The following is a 13,958-nucleotide window of genomic DNA, read 5'->3' on the forward strand; positions in this document are numbered from 1 at the left end:
GTTTGGTAACGTACTGGATCTGCGTCGCTCCTTTGAAGAAAATGTCAATGCGCCAAGATCCTGAGGCGTTTTGGTTCACCGAAGGGGAGTAGTAGTCGCTATCGCGGAGCAGATCGGAGCGGGGCTCGTACATTTGCCACACGCTATTGGCACCGTAGGTAAACCCTGCAGCTCCACTGTACACGCCATTGTAGAGACCTGTTCTCACTTCCGAAGCGTTCCAGATCGGATACTCTGGGTCGAAGTTGTAGTGAGCACCCTCGTAGTGGTTTTCCAGATCGAGGACGGGGCCAGTGAATCCATCGCGCATCGCTGCGATGAGCTCGTAGTTCTTGGTCGAGTCTCGTGCTTCAAATGGAGTGAATGGCCCGAGTGATTCAGGCGTAGCGTGACCTGACTGTACCGCATCGATTGACACGCGGTCTTCCTCGTTGGGGAGCATGAGGTGGCCGTACGCCATCGGAGTGCTCGCGGGTCTTGCAATCCTACCAGCGGTAGGGTGGAAGAGGATCACTGGCTCGTATCCCTGAGCCTTTTCGCCATGCTTCACACCAGAGCGCATGCTCACCCACAGGTGGGTCGTGTCTTCGATGGTCCCCACAAGTGTAGCAGGGTCCACGTCCGGGTTACCCGAATACGAAATGCTCGCAGCCATGAGGTTACGCGCCCACAAGCAATTGGTATCACCTCCAAGAATCTTCGGTAGACCAGGGTAGCGTTCACCGACGTATTTGCCCCATTCGTAGGCAGTCGACTCATTGAAGAGGGACTCCTCGGTTCCGTGCCAACCACCACTGATCCAGTTGCCCCAAGCAGGGACAAGAACCATCAAAATGCCGTAGCTCGCGGCGCGCTCCACCGTCCAGTCGACCAGTTGGAAGTACGCGTCATTCGGCTGCGTCGTGTCCGAGTTGGCAAACGGCAGGTCACCGTAGAAGTTAGCACGCGTCGTCCCATTATTCTCCGAGATGACGACGGTCTGCACCGCGTTGTAGCCTTGTTCAGCGCGAGTGCGCAGGTAGAAGTCAATGGAGGTCTTGTTCAGCTTGTGCACGAGTTCCCAAGCTGTGTCGGCCTGCCAGAAGAAAGGCTCCTCGGAAGCGGTGCGATAAAGGTAGCGGCCATACTGCGGGGCGGTGATAGCAAGATCATGCCACGAAGGGGTGGCCACCGCAGTGCTGGTGCTGGTCAGCCCAATTAAGGACACTATTATCATGCCGGCCTTCATTGGGCGAACTTGAAGGCGAATTGAAGAATGAGGTTGCCCATTGAATTCGCTTTCACTGCTCACTTGGAGGATATTGAAGCGCAAAAGGCGATGCCCAAACATTCTTACGCCCAAGCTACAAAGTTTGTCAAAAGCAGTGGAACGGTTGAAGCTATCTCATTCACTGCTCCACTCTGCGTGTTGCTGTACGGTTGATGCATGTACTCGTCCAAAGGAAACTGCTCCAGCGGCAAGGATCAACCGGTACCAATCCTCCGGCACGTGACCCCACGAGCGAAGGCCTTCAACCACGACAGCAATCAGGCATGGATCGGGTGCAACTAGAGAGATACTTTTCTGCCCCGAGTCATCACAAATTGCGTTATCCATTCTCTCAGGAAGCGCGTGCTTCCAAGCCGGAGGATGCTGCAGGAATACGAAGCAAGTCTACCTGCCTGCTTGCACAGCACCTCCCTTTTAATGGGGTACTTCAATTACGAAGTATATCGATGCCATGGCCCATGTCGGTCGCTGGTGCTGTCACTTGGTGTCGGGCGTATGAACGGAAGATGTGGAAATAAAGACAATAGTTGCCTTTTTCCCACTTCAACTCGAGTGCGAATCTTAGCGTCGTGGATGAAGTTGAGCGCGCGTTCTCACCTTGTTAGAATGCTTTACCCGACCCATTCTTCGACTTGCTTCGAGCACCAATTGTCTCGCACCACTCATGAAGATCCAAGCCGCACTTACCAGTCTGGTTTCGCTCGCAGGTCTGGCCAGCACGTCGTTGGCCGACCCGTCCTGGCACGACCTCGCCATCACCGCCCCGCAGTACGGCCGCTATCTGTATCGCACGACCTCCGAGGAACCCTTCTTCTGGAAGGCCGACACGGCTTGGGAGCTCACGCACCGACTGAACAAGACGTCGATCGACTATTATCTGCGTACCCGCGCTGAGCAGGGCTACAACGTGGTGCTGACTGTCGTGGTCTCCGCGTACAATGGCACCACGCACCCCAACTTCTACGGAGACTTGCCATTCAACAACTCCGACACGACGCAACCGAATGAAGCCTACTTCGAGCTGATCGACTGGACTGCCGACTTGGCCGCAAGCTACGGTATCCTCCTCGCTCTTGTGCCTGCCTGGGGGAATTGGATCAGCGGGGCGTGGCATGGTACGAAGGAGTCGCTCTTTAACGAGTCGACTGCCTACGAATGGGGCAAATATGTCGGTGAGCGCTACCCGGGACTACCGAAGATCCTCGGCGGCGACACCAATTGCTTCTGGGTGCGCAACACGACTGCTGCGATGATTTCGTACGCTGCCAACCCGGACGTGGACCCGGCCACGCTCCTGGGTCCTATCGAGGACACGACTCACCTTTGGGTGAGCATGCGCTCCGGTGTGAAGGACGCCGAGACTGGGAAAGGCTACGAGCCGATCATTATCTTCCACCCCACCGCTGGTAGGATCGCGCGTCCTGTGAGCACGCCCATGGCCTACGGACACCTCATGTTCCCAAAGGAGGAGGATCGTGTGTCGATTGATGGAGTGCAGTCGGGTCATGCTACGCCCGACGCGCTTGGGGGCTTCACCCCGTACGAGACGTGGGACTCGACCAAGAACTACGAGCTCATTGCCGCCATGCGCGACGGCTTTACGGGCCCTGTACTTGACCTTGAAAACCACTACGAAGGTGCGCACGACAACCTAGACGCCGACCAGCCTATGGTTTGGAACGCATCACAGGTGCGAACCGGGCTGTACAGCGGCGTCTACGGAGGTGCCGCTGGCTATACCTACGGTGCCAACAGCGTCTGGCAAATGTACGAGCCCAAGACAGACCTGCTTCGTGAGAGCGACTACTACTCCCCTTCGTCGGGTGAAAACTCGACGAGTTCGTGGCGCAGGGATCTCTTCTTTGAGGCGGGGCAACAGGCTCAGTACACCACCAAACCGCTGCAAAACCTCACGATCAACGAACTCGAACAGCTAGAACCCGCCCGCCACCTCCTCTCGAGTCCCAGCGGATACACCGACATTGCTGTCAACGCGTTTGAAAGCACGAGGTTCATCTCTGTGCTGGCATCGGAGACCCGCAACCGCTTCTACGTGTACACGGGCCACGGCGACTCGTTCGGCCTCAAAGTCGGCAACGGGTCGGAGCGATCGGGAACTGCTCGCTGGTTCTCTCCTCGTGACGGTGAGTACTACTCGACGTCAACGGTGGAGGTCCCTGCCAACGTGACTCGCGTGGACTTCACGCCTCCGTCGGGTGGCAGCGTGGACAACGACTGGCTTCTGGTGCTGGGGTTTTAGGGCGCGAACTCTGTTTCCCAAGTGCTTGCTCCCTGAGTAACAACCTACAACATGATCTCGCGTAATGAACAATTTTGAATGTGCAAGCTGTTGTTGATCGAGTTCATCCGGTGTAGGTGACTCCTCTCTGTCGTTGGCGAGGTAAAGCGACTATCCGTGCCAGACCGCGATGTACCTGCGCAATCAGAGATGGCCCGGACATTGGGTGTCCGTCAACACACAAGCGGTCAGTCGCACGCGCGGGCTGCAGCTTGAGTGCTCTCGTTCCGATCTGCTGAACTGCTGGCCGCTTGAGATGCCGCCCAGACTCCAGTGAGAACAGCATGCGCCACACTTCGCTGCGCGGGTGGGTGCCGTCGATCACAGTGACGTAGGTATAACCATCATCCAGCTGTGCGCCGGGAGCAACAAACGCGGAGGGGGTTGCGTGGCTCGTACTGGTAACCCACGCACTACGGAATGGGCCCTGCAGCTCCATCCACTTTCCACGACCGAGATCAGTGGAGAATAGATCCTGGCAAGGAGCTTGTTCGTCTTCATCGGCATGTTCCTGTAAGTATCTACGAGGTTGCTGGGCATCGGCGTCTTGGCGCAGGTACCAGATTCTACCAGAAAACGCTGGCGTCCGCGCAATCTGCCGACGGATCGACATCGTGTGGCGTAGATCTCCGAGGACTCCGGTGGTGTGAGCAGGCACAGCGGATTGGTCTCCTTTCGACAGAGCCCACTCGAGTTTGAGGAACGAATAGCGCGTCTCGGTCCCGTTGCTTACCGAAGTGATGTCGAGGTCGGTCGCCCGGCCCTTGACCAGCGCGAAAGCTGCACTCACCACGTCCAAATACTCGTGGTTGTGGTGAGAAACGGAGGCTGCTAGTCCGTTCGACGATCCGCTATCGATGGGTAAAATGCCCAGAGGCTGTCGGATCGCGTGCTTCCAGTCTGGCCTTGCCATCAATCCCTGGATGACTGCACAACGCAAGGAACAGCATTAGTGGCAGTGGAAATCTCTTTGAGCAAAGCTCACGGACTTACATTCATGCAGGAAGCTGTCTCCTCCAGCGAGGGCGACGACCTCGAAGTGATCCAGTGGGAGCTGTTTGGCAAGCTCACGAACCCGCTCCGCGTCGCCAGTGACCTCCACTGTCGTTTCGATGTTAGCGACTCGAAACATTGGCGCCACAATCTGCTCGTACTTGTGTAGACCCCAGCCGGATCCTTCATTAGGATCAATAAGCACTCGGAACTTCCGAAGCGGTCTGGAGATGGCCTCGTCAGGCTTTAGCAGCGCTTGACTGTGGATATCTTCCAGAGTACAACGAGGATCGGCAAACCTGTTCAGCGCGTGATGCAACTGAGTGACTCGGTCGATCTCGTCGCCGTAGAACCGGAACGTCCATTCCCGCAGACTGCGCTTCGTAGGCAGATCATCCTTGTGGTGGTGGTTACGCTGACGACTCTCATCGATCAGCAGCCCCTCGGGAGGGCACGCATAGAGCGCAAGCAAGTACACTCGGCGTGGCACGATCGATCGTCGACAAAGCGGTTGGCCGCACGCTGTCTGCAGGTGGGCGCCGAGCACCTCCTCCCACTTGAGCTCCATGAAGATCGGGTCTCGTGGCTTGTCTTCTTCCGAGCTGCTGCTAGTGCCGCTGTTGCCCGTCGCTGGCTTCTCATGGTCGACGGACTTGTGACGGCGGTCCGGTCTCCTGCGCAGTCGCTTGGGTACAATGTGCAGCGTGCAGTGCGTCTCAGAGAAGTCGAACTGTACGAGCGGGTGCCGCGAGTGCTGCGAGCGTCGGTGCAGCCACGCAAACCGCTCGTCCGGAGCCTGACTGCTCTCCAGGTGAAGATGCTCGAGCAAGTTGGTGAGCGAAGTCGGCGTCAGTGGCGACATGGCGGACGTGGGGGTGATCGGAACGGGGCAAGTTGGGGAATGCCTCGCTTAGCTCATTCCTGGCCGCAACCACCAGAGGATCACCTGGGGCGTCTCTTTGTAGTTTTTATGGTTTGCTGTAGCCATTACACCCGGGTCATGTGGTAAGGCTGCCTCTGAGCTTTCGTCGGTCGACGTCCGGTCTGCTTTCTATTGTTGCCGACTCTGGTCGGTTTCTCGGCTCCTATACTTATCCGTTCGGCGGTTTGTTGCCACGTCTGCAGGGGCGAACGGGACTGGAGCGTGCTGTCCACCGTGGCGTGCAGAGCACACATCATCATCTACCGAATCCATGTGGAATTGTCGGGATTTGCAAATGCCAACAAGGCCACATGAATTCGGTCAAGCACCCAGCATGAACCAGCAACAGAGCTAAACGATCGAGACCCGGGCACAGAGAAGAGCGCAATGGGAGCCGAATTATGCTGCCGCGTAACAGCGCAGTCGATGCCTAAAACGATCGAGATGTTCATAAGAAGAAGAATACCTCTCGGGAAGCTGGTCAAGGTAGATTCACACGTTAGGTTGCAGAGGCTGAGAAGCAAGTGATCGAGATGGGGCGGTCGCGATGGAAGACAATCGCATACACTGTTGCGATGGCGATGATGCCGCCACAGACGATGCCAGCGATGCCTCCAGCGCCCAGACCGGAGTCGCCATCTCCTGATGAGGAAGACGCGTCCACCGTGGGAGTGCTTGGGCTGGTTGCTGCGTCGTGGGTGTCTGTAGTATCCGTAGATGCTGTGCTGCCTGCAGTGTCGGTTGAAGTGGCCTCCGTCGCATCGGTTCCACTGGTGGAAGCACTACCGCTGCCGGATGTTGTGGCACTAACTAGAGGTGCCGCCGTGGTGCCTTGGTTCGTGAACCACTGAGACAAGCTGGAATCACACGCGCCGCTAGCTAGGTCCTCCTTGGTTGCACGGTCAGTGGACATGAACATGTCGTCAGGCGAGCATGCATCGGATGTGAAGTGATGCAGAGTCGCCGATCCATTAGCTTCAAGCTTGGCAGTGTACCAAGCGCTTGTGGATTCCACTTGGCACTCGCCATCCGCAAGATAAGCCCGCGCGTACGCGAAATTCGAGCACTCGCTGTCGTGGTACATGACGTTCAGGATGTACACAGAGCTGCCGAACTGCGTCCAGATCTCATTCTGGTAGTCTCTGGTGCAGGTGGACGAGGCAACGCCATCGTACAAGCCATTCACAGATGCAGCACAGTCGGATCCGCTGCATTCACTCACAATTTCCTCGACGTTGATCCTGTATGGAGTGCCGCCGCACGAAGTGTCTTTGTCCGCGTAGTGTGTCGTGACCGAGTACATCACTGCAGACACACCACATCTCGTAAGTGCTACGAGAGTGAGGGCGAGCACCAGAAGGCTCTCGACTTGGCGCATGAATCCTGGCAAATCAATTCCTTGGCTGGAGTCGGCAGCGTGCGTTGAGCAGGAGTGGGGTCTTTGAAAGTGAGGTCTCGTGCCGGACCTCTCGTGCGAACACTAGAGCGTTTCCGCCGCACCATGACGAGTTTTTGCGGCGCATAGACGTACCAGTTGAACCCATCTTCTTTGCGCATGTCTGGATTGAACACCAGTAGAGCTGAACCCTGGAAGGAGCCAACAATGCGGGCGGCTAGAGGCATAGTACTGATCTTCGAGTTTTGTGTGACCAACTGGCTACGAACAGTGAGATTAACTCGACAGCAAGGTGAACGACTTCAAGTGAATATTTGTGTGAGCCACACAAAACAACTTCAACCTAGCCAGCCAATAGAAATACAGATCTTCGCTGCAACTTTGATGCTACGCAAAGGCGGCACGGGAGCGGCTTGCTTCTCTGACGAGCGGTACGGTGTTACCCTTTGGTCCATAGGTGATGATCTCCACGGGCCGTCCTTCCGCTGGTCGTGTGCAGGTCACTAGCTCCACGTTAATACCGGATTGGGGTCCTCGCAGCCCTGGATACTTTAGCGTCCCACACAACGTCTTCGTCGTCGACATTGCCCCACCACGAGCAAGGTGGCGAACATCGTCTTCCAGTAGCACTGTGCTCCAGAACCGGAACTCGTCTAGAACGCCGTGGAACCCGTACCAGCCGACGAATTCTGGATGAGGGAAGTCGCCCCCACCTGCTGTCACGTACCCCGTGCCGACTTGCTCGTGCACAAGATGGTGCCACTCACGATGGAGAGCTCCAGATGTGGACCATACCTTCTCGCCGTCAAGGTACACGATCTGTCGTTGAAGGTCTCGATCATAGCTGAGCACGAGATGATACCAGCGGTGATACTGGAGGTCTTTCGCCACTGCTGTCTTGGCGTCCAGTACCGAGCAGTACAAGCTGCGCTTGGAGTCCACCACGATGAACTGCTGGTGGTACGTTGGCCAGTCGAGAGTATCTCGCTCCTCCGATTGCAGTCCAAAGATGACGCCGCCGGGGTAGACAGACTTTGTCTGCACAGACAAGAGACAAAACCAAACGTCGAAGCTGAAGCTCTCTCCGTGTAGTGTCCGCAAGGCAAAGTGTCTCCATCGGAACCTCCCCCACTCCGTAGGCGGGGGGTACTCCACACACGCGTACGATGCTTGAGCCAGCTCGTCATTGTCGTCTGAGCCCAACCCGTGGAACAACATGGACGTGGCCAGCATGTACCGTCGCTTCCAAGTGTGCAGCAAATGCTGCTGGTTTGCAGGAGCAGGGCCGTGAACCAATCGCACATGCCACGCCCAGCCATCGGACAGCAAACGCAGCCACTTCGTGCTCGTGTGCGACAACTCAAAGGCGTCGAAGCCCGTCAGGAACCCGCAAACGGCCTCGACAAGCTCCACTGGCAGCAGTTCCAGCTTCATCGAGGCGACTGCGCAGGCGAAAGGTATTTGAAGAATGGCTTGCAGTCGCACGCACCAGTCAAACAGGTCTTCCTTCCCGCAAGCCGTGATTCCGGGGTAAACCACTATGTCGCCCACCCGGAGCGATAGGTCACGTTGAAGGTCTTTATTGTGGCGAGTAATCGGCCGCATAAACACTGTCTGGAATTTCGGATGACTCACTGTTGAACCCATCTTGAACGGTGATGGGCATGTCGGTAAATGTCGGCAGACGCAACTATTTTATTTGTCAGACGTATTCCGGCGCATAATAAATTTGTCGAACAGATTAAAATATAGGCGTTAAAAGTCGTTCTTGACCAATCAGAAGCCAGCTCAAGCAACTTCAACATCTTGTCAAATCCGTCCCACCACGTTCACTTTCCAATTCGCGGTGCACGATGTCCAAGGAAGGCGCCAAGACGAGTTTACTCCAGCCGGAGGCTGCCAAGGCTGACGGAGACGTGCCCGAGGTCTACCGCTCGCTCAACTTCCGCAGCCTGCAGGACCCGTACTCCCAGAACCGCGACACCATGGGCAGTCGCTATAGCACGCTGAGGGCCGAGAACCTCGAGACGATGCTCAACGGGGGCCTCGAGCGCTTCTACAAGAAGTACGACCACCTGTCACGGAAGGTCAACATCCAGCTGCCCACCCCCGAGGTGCGCTTCGAGAACTTGTCCTTCACGGTGCAAGTGCCCGCGTCCGTGGAGGACCACGGCACGGTGGGGGTCCCATCTGCGGGGCATCTTCACGCCCTGGAAGAGACCTGCCATGGTCACCAAGCACGCGCTGCACCCCATGAGTGGGGTCATCAAGCCTGGCTCGTTGACGTTGATCCTGGCCAACCCTGGCTCAGGCAAGTCGACCTTCTTGAAGGCTCTAGCTGGCAAACTCCAAAGCTCGTCAAAGACCAAAGTCGGGGGAGAAATCCTCTACTCGGGGCTGAGGGGGGACGAGATCGACCTCATCAAGCTGGCCGGTCTCGTGGACCAGACGGATAACCACATCGCCACGTTGACGGTGCGGGAGACGTTCAAGTTCGCCGACATGTGCGTCAACGGGCTGCCCGAGGACCAACCGGAGGAGATGCGCGACATCGCCGCGTTGAGGACCGAGCTCTTCATCCAGATCTTGGGCATGGACGAGTGCGCCGACACGGTGGTGGGGGACGCCCTGCTGCGAGGAGTGAGTGGTGGTGAACGCAAGCGCGTGACCATCGGCGAGGTGCTGGTGGGTGGCCAGAGCTTGTTCCTGTGTGACGAGATCTCCACGGGGCTGGACAGCGCCGCGACCTTCGACATCATCAAGTCGCTGCGTACGTGGTGCAAGACGCTGGGCGGGTCGGCGGTCATTGCACTGCTGCAGCCGACGCCCGAGGTGGTGGAGATGTTCGACGACATCTTGATGGTCAACGAGGGCCACATGATGTACCATGGCCCGCGGACCGAGATCCTCGACTACTTCGAGGAGCGCGGCTTCACGTGTCCGCCTCGTGTGGATCCTGCTGACTTCCTCATTGAGGTGACGTCGGGACGCGGCCACCGCTACGCGAACGGCAGCATCCCGACCAAGGACCTCCCAGTGTCGTCGGAAGACTTCAACAACCTCTTCTGCCAGTCCAGCATCTACCGGAAGACGCACGAGGTCATCGGCAAGGGCTTCAACGAGCACCAGTTCGAGAACGCGGAGGACTTCAAGAAGGCCAAGAGCGTGGCCAACCTGGCCCGCTCCAAGCAGACGTCCGAGTTTGGGCTGGCCTTCGTGCCCAGCACGATGCTGCTACTGAATCGACAGAAGCTCGTGTGGCTGCGGGACCCCCCGCTACTGTGGGGCAAGCTGACGGAGGCGCTGATTATTGGACTCGTCATGGGGATGATCTACTTCGACGTGAGCTCGACGTACTACCTGCGCATGATCTTCTTCAGCATCGCGTTGTTCCAGCGTCAGGCGTGGCAACAGATCACCATCTCGTTCCAGCTGCGGAAGGTGTTCTACAAGCAACGGCCTCGCAACTTCTTCCGTACGTCGTCGTACGCGATAGCTGAAAGTGTGGTGCAGATTCCCGTGAATATGGCCGTCTCGTTCGTCCTGGGCACGTTCTTCTACTTCATGAGTGGCTTGACGCGCACGTTCGAGAAGTACATCGTGTTCTACCTGGTGCTGCTGTGCTTCCAGCACGCCATCAGCGCCTACATGACCATGTTGAGCTCGCTCGCGCCAAGTATCACGGTGGGCCAGGCTCTAGCTGCTATCTCTGTGAGCTTCTTCCTGCTGTTCTCGGGTAACATCATCCTGGCCGACCTGATCCCGGACTACTGGATCTGGATGTACTGGTTCTCTCCGATCTCGTGGGCGCTACGGTCCAACATGCTGTCGGAGTTCTCGAGCGACCGCTACTCGGACGCAGTGAGCAAGGCGCAGCTGGAGAGCTTCTCCATCAAGCAAGGCACGGGCTACATCTGGTTCGGTGTTGCCGTGCTCATCGTGTACTACTTCGCCTTCACGAGCTTCAACGCTTTGGCGCTGCACTACATCCGCTATGAGAAGTTCAAGGGGGTGAGTGCGAAGGCCATGCAGGAGGAGAGCTCGCACAACGTGTACGTTGAGGTGAGCACTCCATCAGCTGCGCAGCCAGGCATCGGATCGACGAAGGTCAAGGGTGGCGGTCTCCCGTTTACCCCTACGAACTTGTGCATCAAGGACCTGGACTACTACGTGACGCTGCCGTCGGGCGAGGAGAGACAATTGCTGCGTAAGATCACCGCTCACTTCGAGCCTGGCCGCATGGTGGCGCTCATGGGAGCGACGGGTGCTGGTAAGACGACGCTCATGGATGTGATCGCTGGGCGTAAGACCGGTGGCCGCATCGTGGGCGACATCTACGTGAACGGCGAGCTGAAGGACCCGTCGATCTTCAGTCGCATCACGGCGTACTGCGAGCAGATGGACATCCACTCGGAGGCCGCCACGATCTACGAAGCGTTGGTCTTCTCCGCAAAGCTGCGGCTACCGCCCAACTTCACGGAGGAAGAGCGCATGAACCTGGTGCACGAGACGTTGGAGCTGCTGGAGCTGACCTCGATCGCCGGTGAAATGGTGGGCAGTCTGTCGGTGGAGCAGAAGAAACGCGTGACGATCGGTGTGGAGGTGGTGTCGAACCCTAGCGTCCTGTTCCTGGATGAACCGACGAGCGGCCTCGACGCTCGCTCAGCACTCATCGTCATGCGTGGAGTGCAGTCGATCGCACGCACGGGTCGTACGGTGCTGTGCACGATCCACCAGCCGAGTATCTCGATCTTCGAGCTTTTCGACGGACTTCTGCTGCTGCAGAAGGGTGGCTTCACGGCCTACTTCGGCGACTTGGGCGTGGACTCGGTGAAGATGCTCGAGTACTTCGCGTCGATTCCTGGCACGGAGGAGATTCGTCCTCAATACAACCCGGCCACGTACATGTTGGAGGTGATCGGTGCTGGTATCGGTCGCGACGTGAAGGACTACTCGATCGAGTACAAGAACAGCGAGCTGTGTGCGAAGAACCGTGAGCGCACACTCGAAGTGTGCAAGGTGTCGGACGAGTTCGTGCGTCACTCGACGCTCAACTACGATCCGATTGCCACGGGCTTTACCAACCAGCTCCGTGCGCTGACGACCAAGCAGCGACTCACGTACTGGCGCAACCCGCAGTACAACTTCATGCGTGTGTTCCTCTTCCCGATCTTCGCCATCATCTTCGGCACGACCTTCTACAAGTTGTCGGCTGACAGCGTCAAGCGTATCAACTCGCACATCGGTCTCATCTACAACAGTATGGACTTCATCGGCGTGACGAACCTCATGACGGTGATCGAGGTGACGTGTGCAGAGCGCGCCGTGTTCTACCGTGAGCGCATGTCGAACTACTACAGTCCGCTGCCGTACAGTCTGTCCCTGTTCTTCGCTGAGGTCCCATACCTGATTGTGGTGATCATCCTGTTCGTGACGATCGAGTACTGGCTGGTGGGCTGGAGCGACAACGCGGGCGACTTCTTCTTCTTCCTGTTCGTGTTCTACCTGTACACGTCGGCGTGCACGTACATCGGGCAGTGGATGTCTGCTTTGATGCCGAACGAGAAGGTGGCGAACGTGGCGGTGGGTGCGATCTTGCCTTTTGAACCTCTTTTCGGGCTATCTGCTGCCGCGTACGGCCATGAAGGCGGGCTACAAGTGGTTCACGTACCTGATGCCGTCGAGCTACTCGCTAGCAGCTCTTGTTGGCGTGCAGTTCGGCGACAACCAGGAAATTATCACTGTGACTTCAGGAAATGGGACGACGGAGATGACGGTGACGCACTACATCGAGAGTATCTACGACTTCCGTCCGGACAGCAAGTACACCTTCATGGTTGGGCTCATTGTGATCTGGGCGGTGGTGCAGGTCGCCATCTACCTGACGTTCAAGTTCGTGAGCCACCTCAAGAGATAAGCGGTCGAAAGACGAGTCGAAGTGTGATTTCAAAGCTTCATGCTTGCATGTTAGGTAAGTACTTCAAGTTGTCGTAACCACGAAATACATATCATTATTCGTCAGATGGTGTTACTGGTCTATCTTCTGACTCAAGATCTGTTTGTGGTGTCATTCTGGTTCGATTCTGCTGCCAGCATTGACGAACTGAAGAGCACGCCCGTGACTTCAACGAAGATGCCGAAAAGCGTGTCGGTATTGATAGCCCAGCAGCATCGTTCTTGAAGCCCAGTACAGCGTTCGGTCATACTTTCTTCTTGCTGTCGCTCCGAAGAGCTGATCTCGGACGACCCAGCTCGTTTCAACGTTAGGATCGCACTTGTGAAGGGAGATGCCGCATTCTGCGTGACCAATCAACATATACCCGCATACTACCCAGTAGTAGGCACCTGCGCAAAACCCTATCGGCCGTACGAGACTCCTAATGCCTGAGGGTTGGTCGGAATAAATCGTACTCGATCTCGTGAAGCAGCGGCGTAGCTTGTAGACTCGACAAAGCTTGTTAAAGTGCGCTACGTGCAGTGCATCGTACAAACCCAAAGCACACGGGAACACCTCGATCGGTAACAGCGCGAATAATTCGAGCGCAAGCTCCCAACAATTCGTCGCCATCAACGACTGCTTCTCAAGAAATCGTCCGTTACATTCTTATACATCGTCGACGTGCGTCCAATATTCGCAAGCGTCCGCTTTGTTTTATCCTGTTGCAGCCCCACGGTCGTCCTTCCACGAATCAAAACGTTCATGGACTTGATTTGCTTTGTGCTTGTGCCTCGCATGACTTTCACGTCTTTCTCCAAAGTGGTCTCCTCTTCGTAATGTGTGGGCGCATTTCACCACAACCGATAGAAGCTGGCAAGCTCGACGATGCCGATCAAGTCAGTGGTAACATCGAAGGTGTGAAGACGCTCATTTCCCACTTCCGTCGGTGCTCTTCCTCGTCTGTAACATCAAATGGAGATATTATCCGAAAAGATGAAAGCGTAGAGCGCTCGAATGCAAGAAATGGGTTAAATAAAGGAGTTCATACTGCAACGCCGTGCTGAGGCTTCCAGAAACACAAACCAGCAAGAACCCCGAGTCGCAGTACTAGAGGCGATTCTTGAGAGAGATTCTACCCAA

The 13,958-nt window shown here is 56.6% G+C and overlaps 4 protein-coding genes across 4 annotated transcripts; 1 reads left to right on the forward strand and 3 right to left on the reverse strand.

Annotated features, from left to right (window-relative positions):
• Nucleotides 1-3,633: 3,633 nt before the first annotated feature.
• Nucleotides 3,634-5,424, reverse strand: KRP23_2855 (Sphingosine kinase 1; the record flags this gene model as incomplete). Its single annotated transcript, XM_067887634.1, has 2 exons — nucleotides 3,634-4,496; nucleotides 4,563-5,424. 2 exons carry the CDS (start codon nucleotides 5,422-5,424, stop codon nucleotides 3,634-3,636), a joined length of 1,725 nt encoding a protein of 574 aa, XP_067750209.1.
• A 559-nt stretch (nucleotides 5,425-5,983) lies between these two features.
• KRP23_2856 (uncharacterized protein) lies at nucleotides 5,984-7,107 on the reverse strand (the record flags this gene model as incomplete). The annotated part of the gene is made up of 2 exons (XM_067887635.1): nucleotides 5,984-6,789; nucleotides 6,951-7,107. 2 exons carry the CDS (start codon nucleotides 7,105-7,107, stop codon nucleotides 5,984-5,986), a joined length of 963 nt encoding a protein of 320 aa, XP_067750210.1.
• Nucleotides 7,108-7,267: 160 nt separating this feature from the next.
• On the reverse strand, nucleotides 7,268-8,314 carry KRP23_2857 (uncharacterized protein; the record flags this gene model as incomplete). The annotated part of the gene is made up of 1 exon (XM_067887636.1): nucleotides 7,268-8,314. One exon carries the CDS (start codon nucleotides 8,312-8,314, stop codon nucleotides 7,268-7,270), a length of 1,047 nt encoding a protein of 348 aa, XP_067750211.1.
• Nucleotides 8,315-8,733: 419 nt separating this feature from the next.
• KRP23_2858 (ABC transporter G family member 32) lies at nucleotides 8,734-12,797 on the forward strand (the record flags this gene model as incomplete). The annotated part of the gene is made up of 3 exons (XM_067887637.1): nucleotides 8,734-8,994; nucleotides 9,953-11,591; nucleotides 12,580-12,797. The coding sequence occupies 3 exons, from the start codon at nucleotides 8,734-8,736 to the stop codon at nucleotides 12,795-12,797; spliced, it is 2,118 nt and encodes a 705-aa protein (XP_067750212.1).
• Between the last annotated feature and the right edge of the window lie 1,161 nt (nucleotides 12,798-13,958).

This window comes from Phytophthora ramorum (genome assembly GCF_020800215.1).
Source record: "Phytophthora ramorum isolate Pr-102 chromosome Unknown Phyram_PR-102_s0002, whole genome shotgun sequence".
NCBI lineage: Eukaryota > Oomycota > Peronosporomycetes > Peronosporales > Peronosporaceae > Phytophthora > Phytophthora ramorum.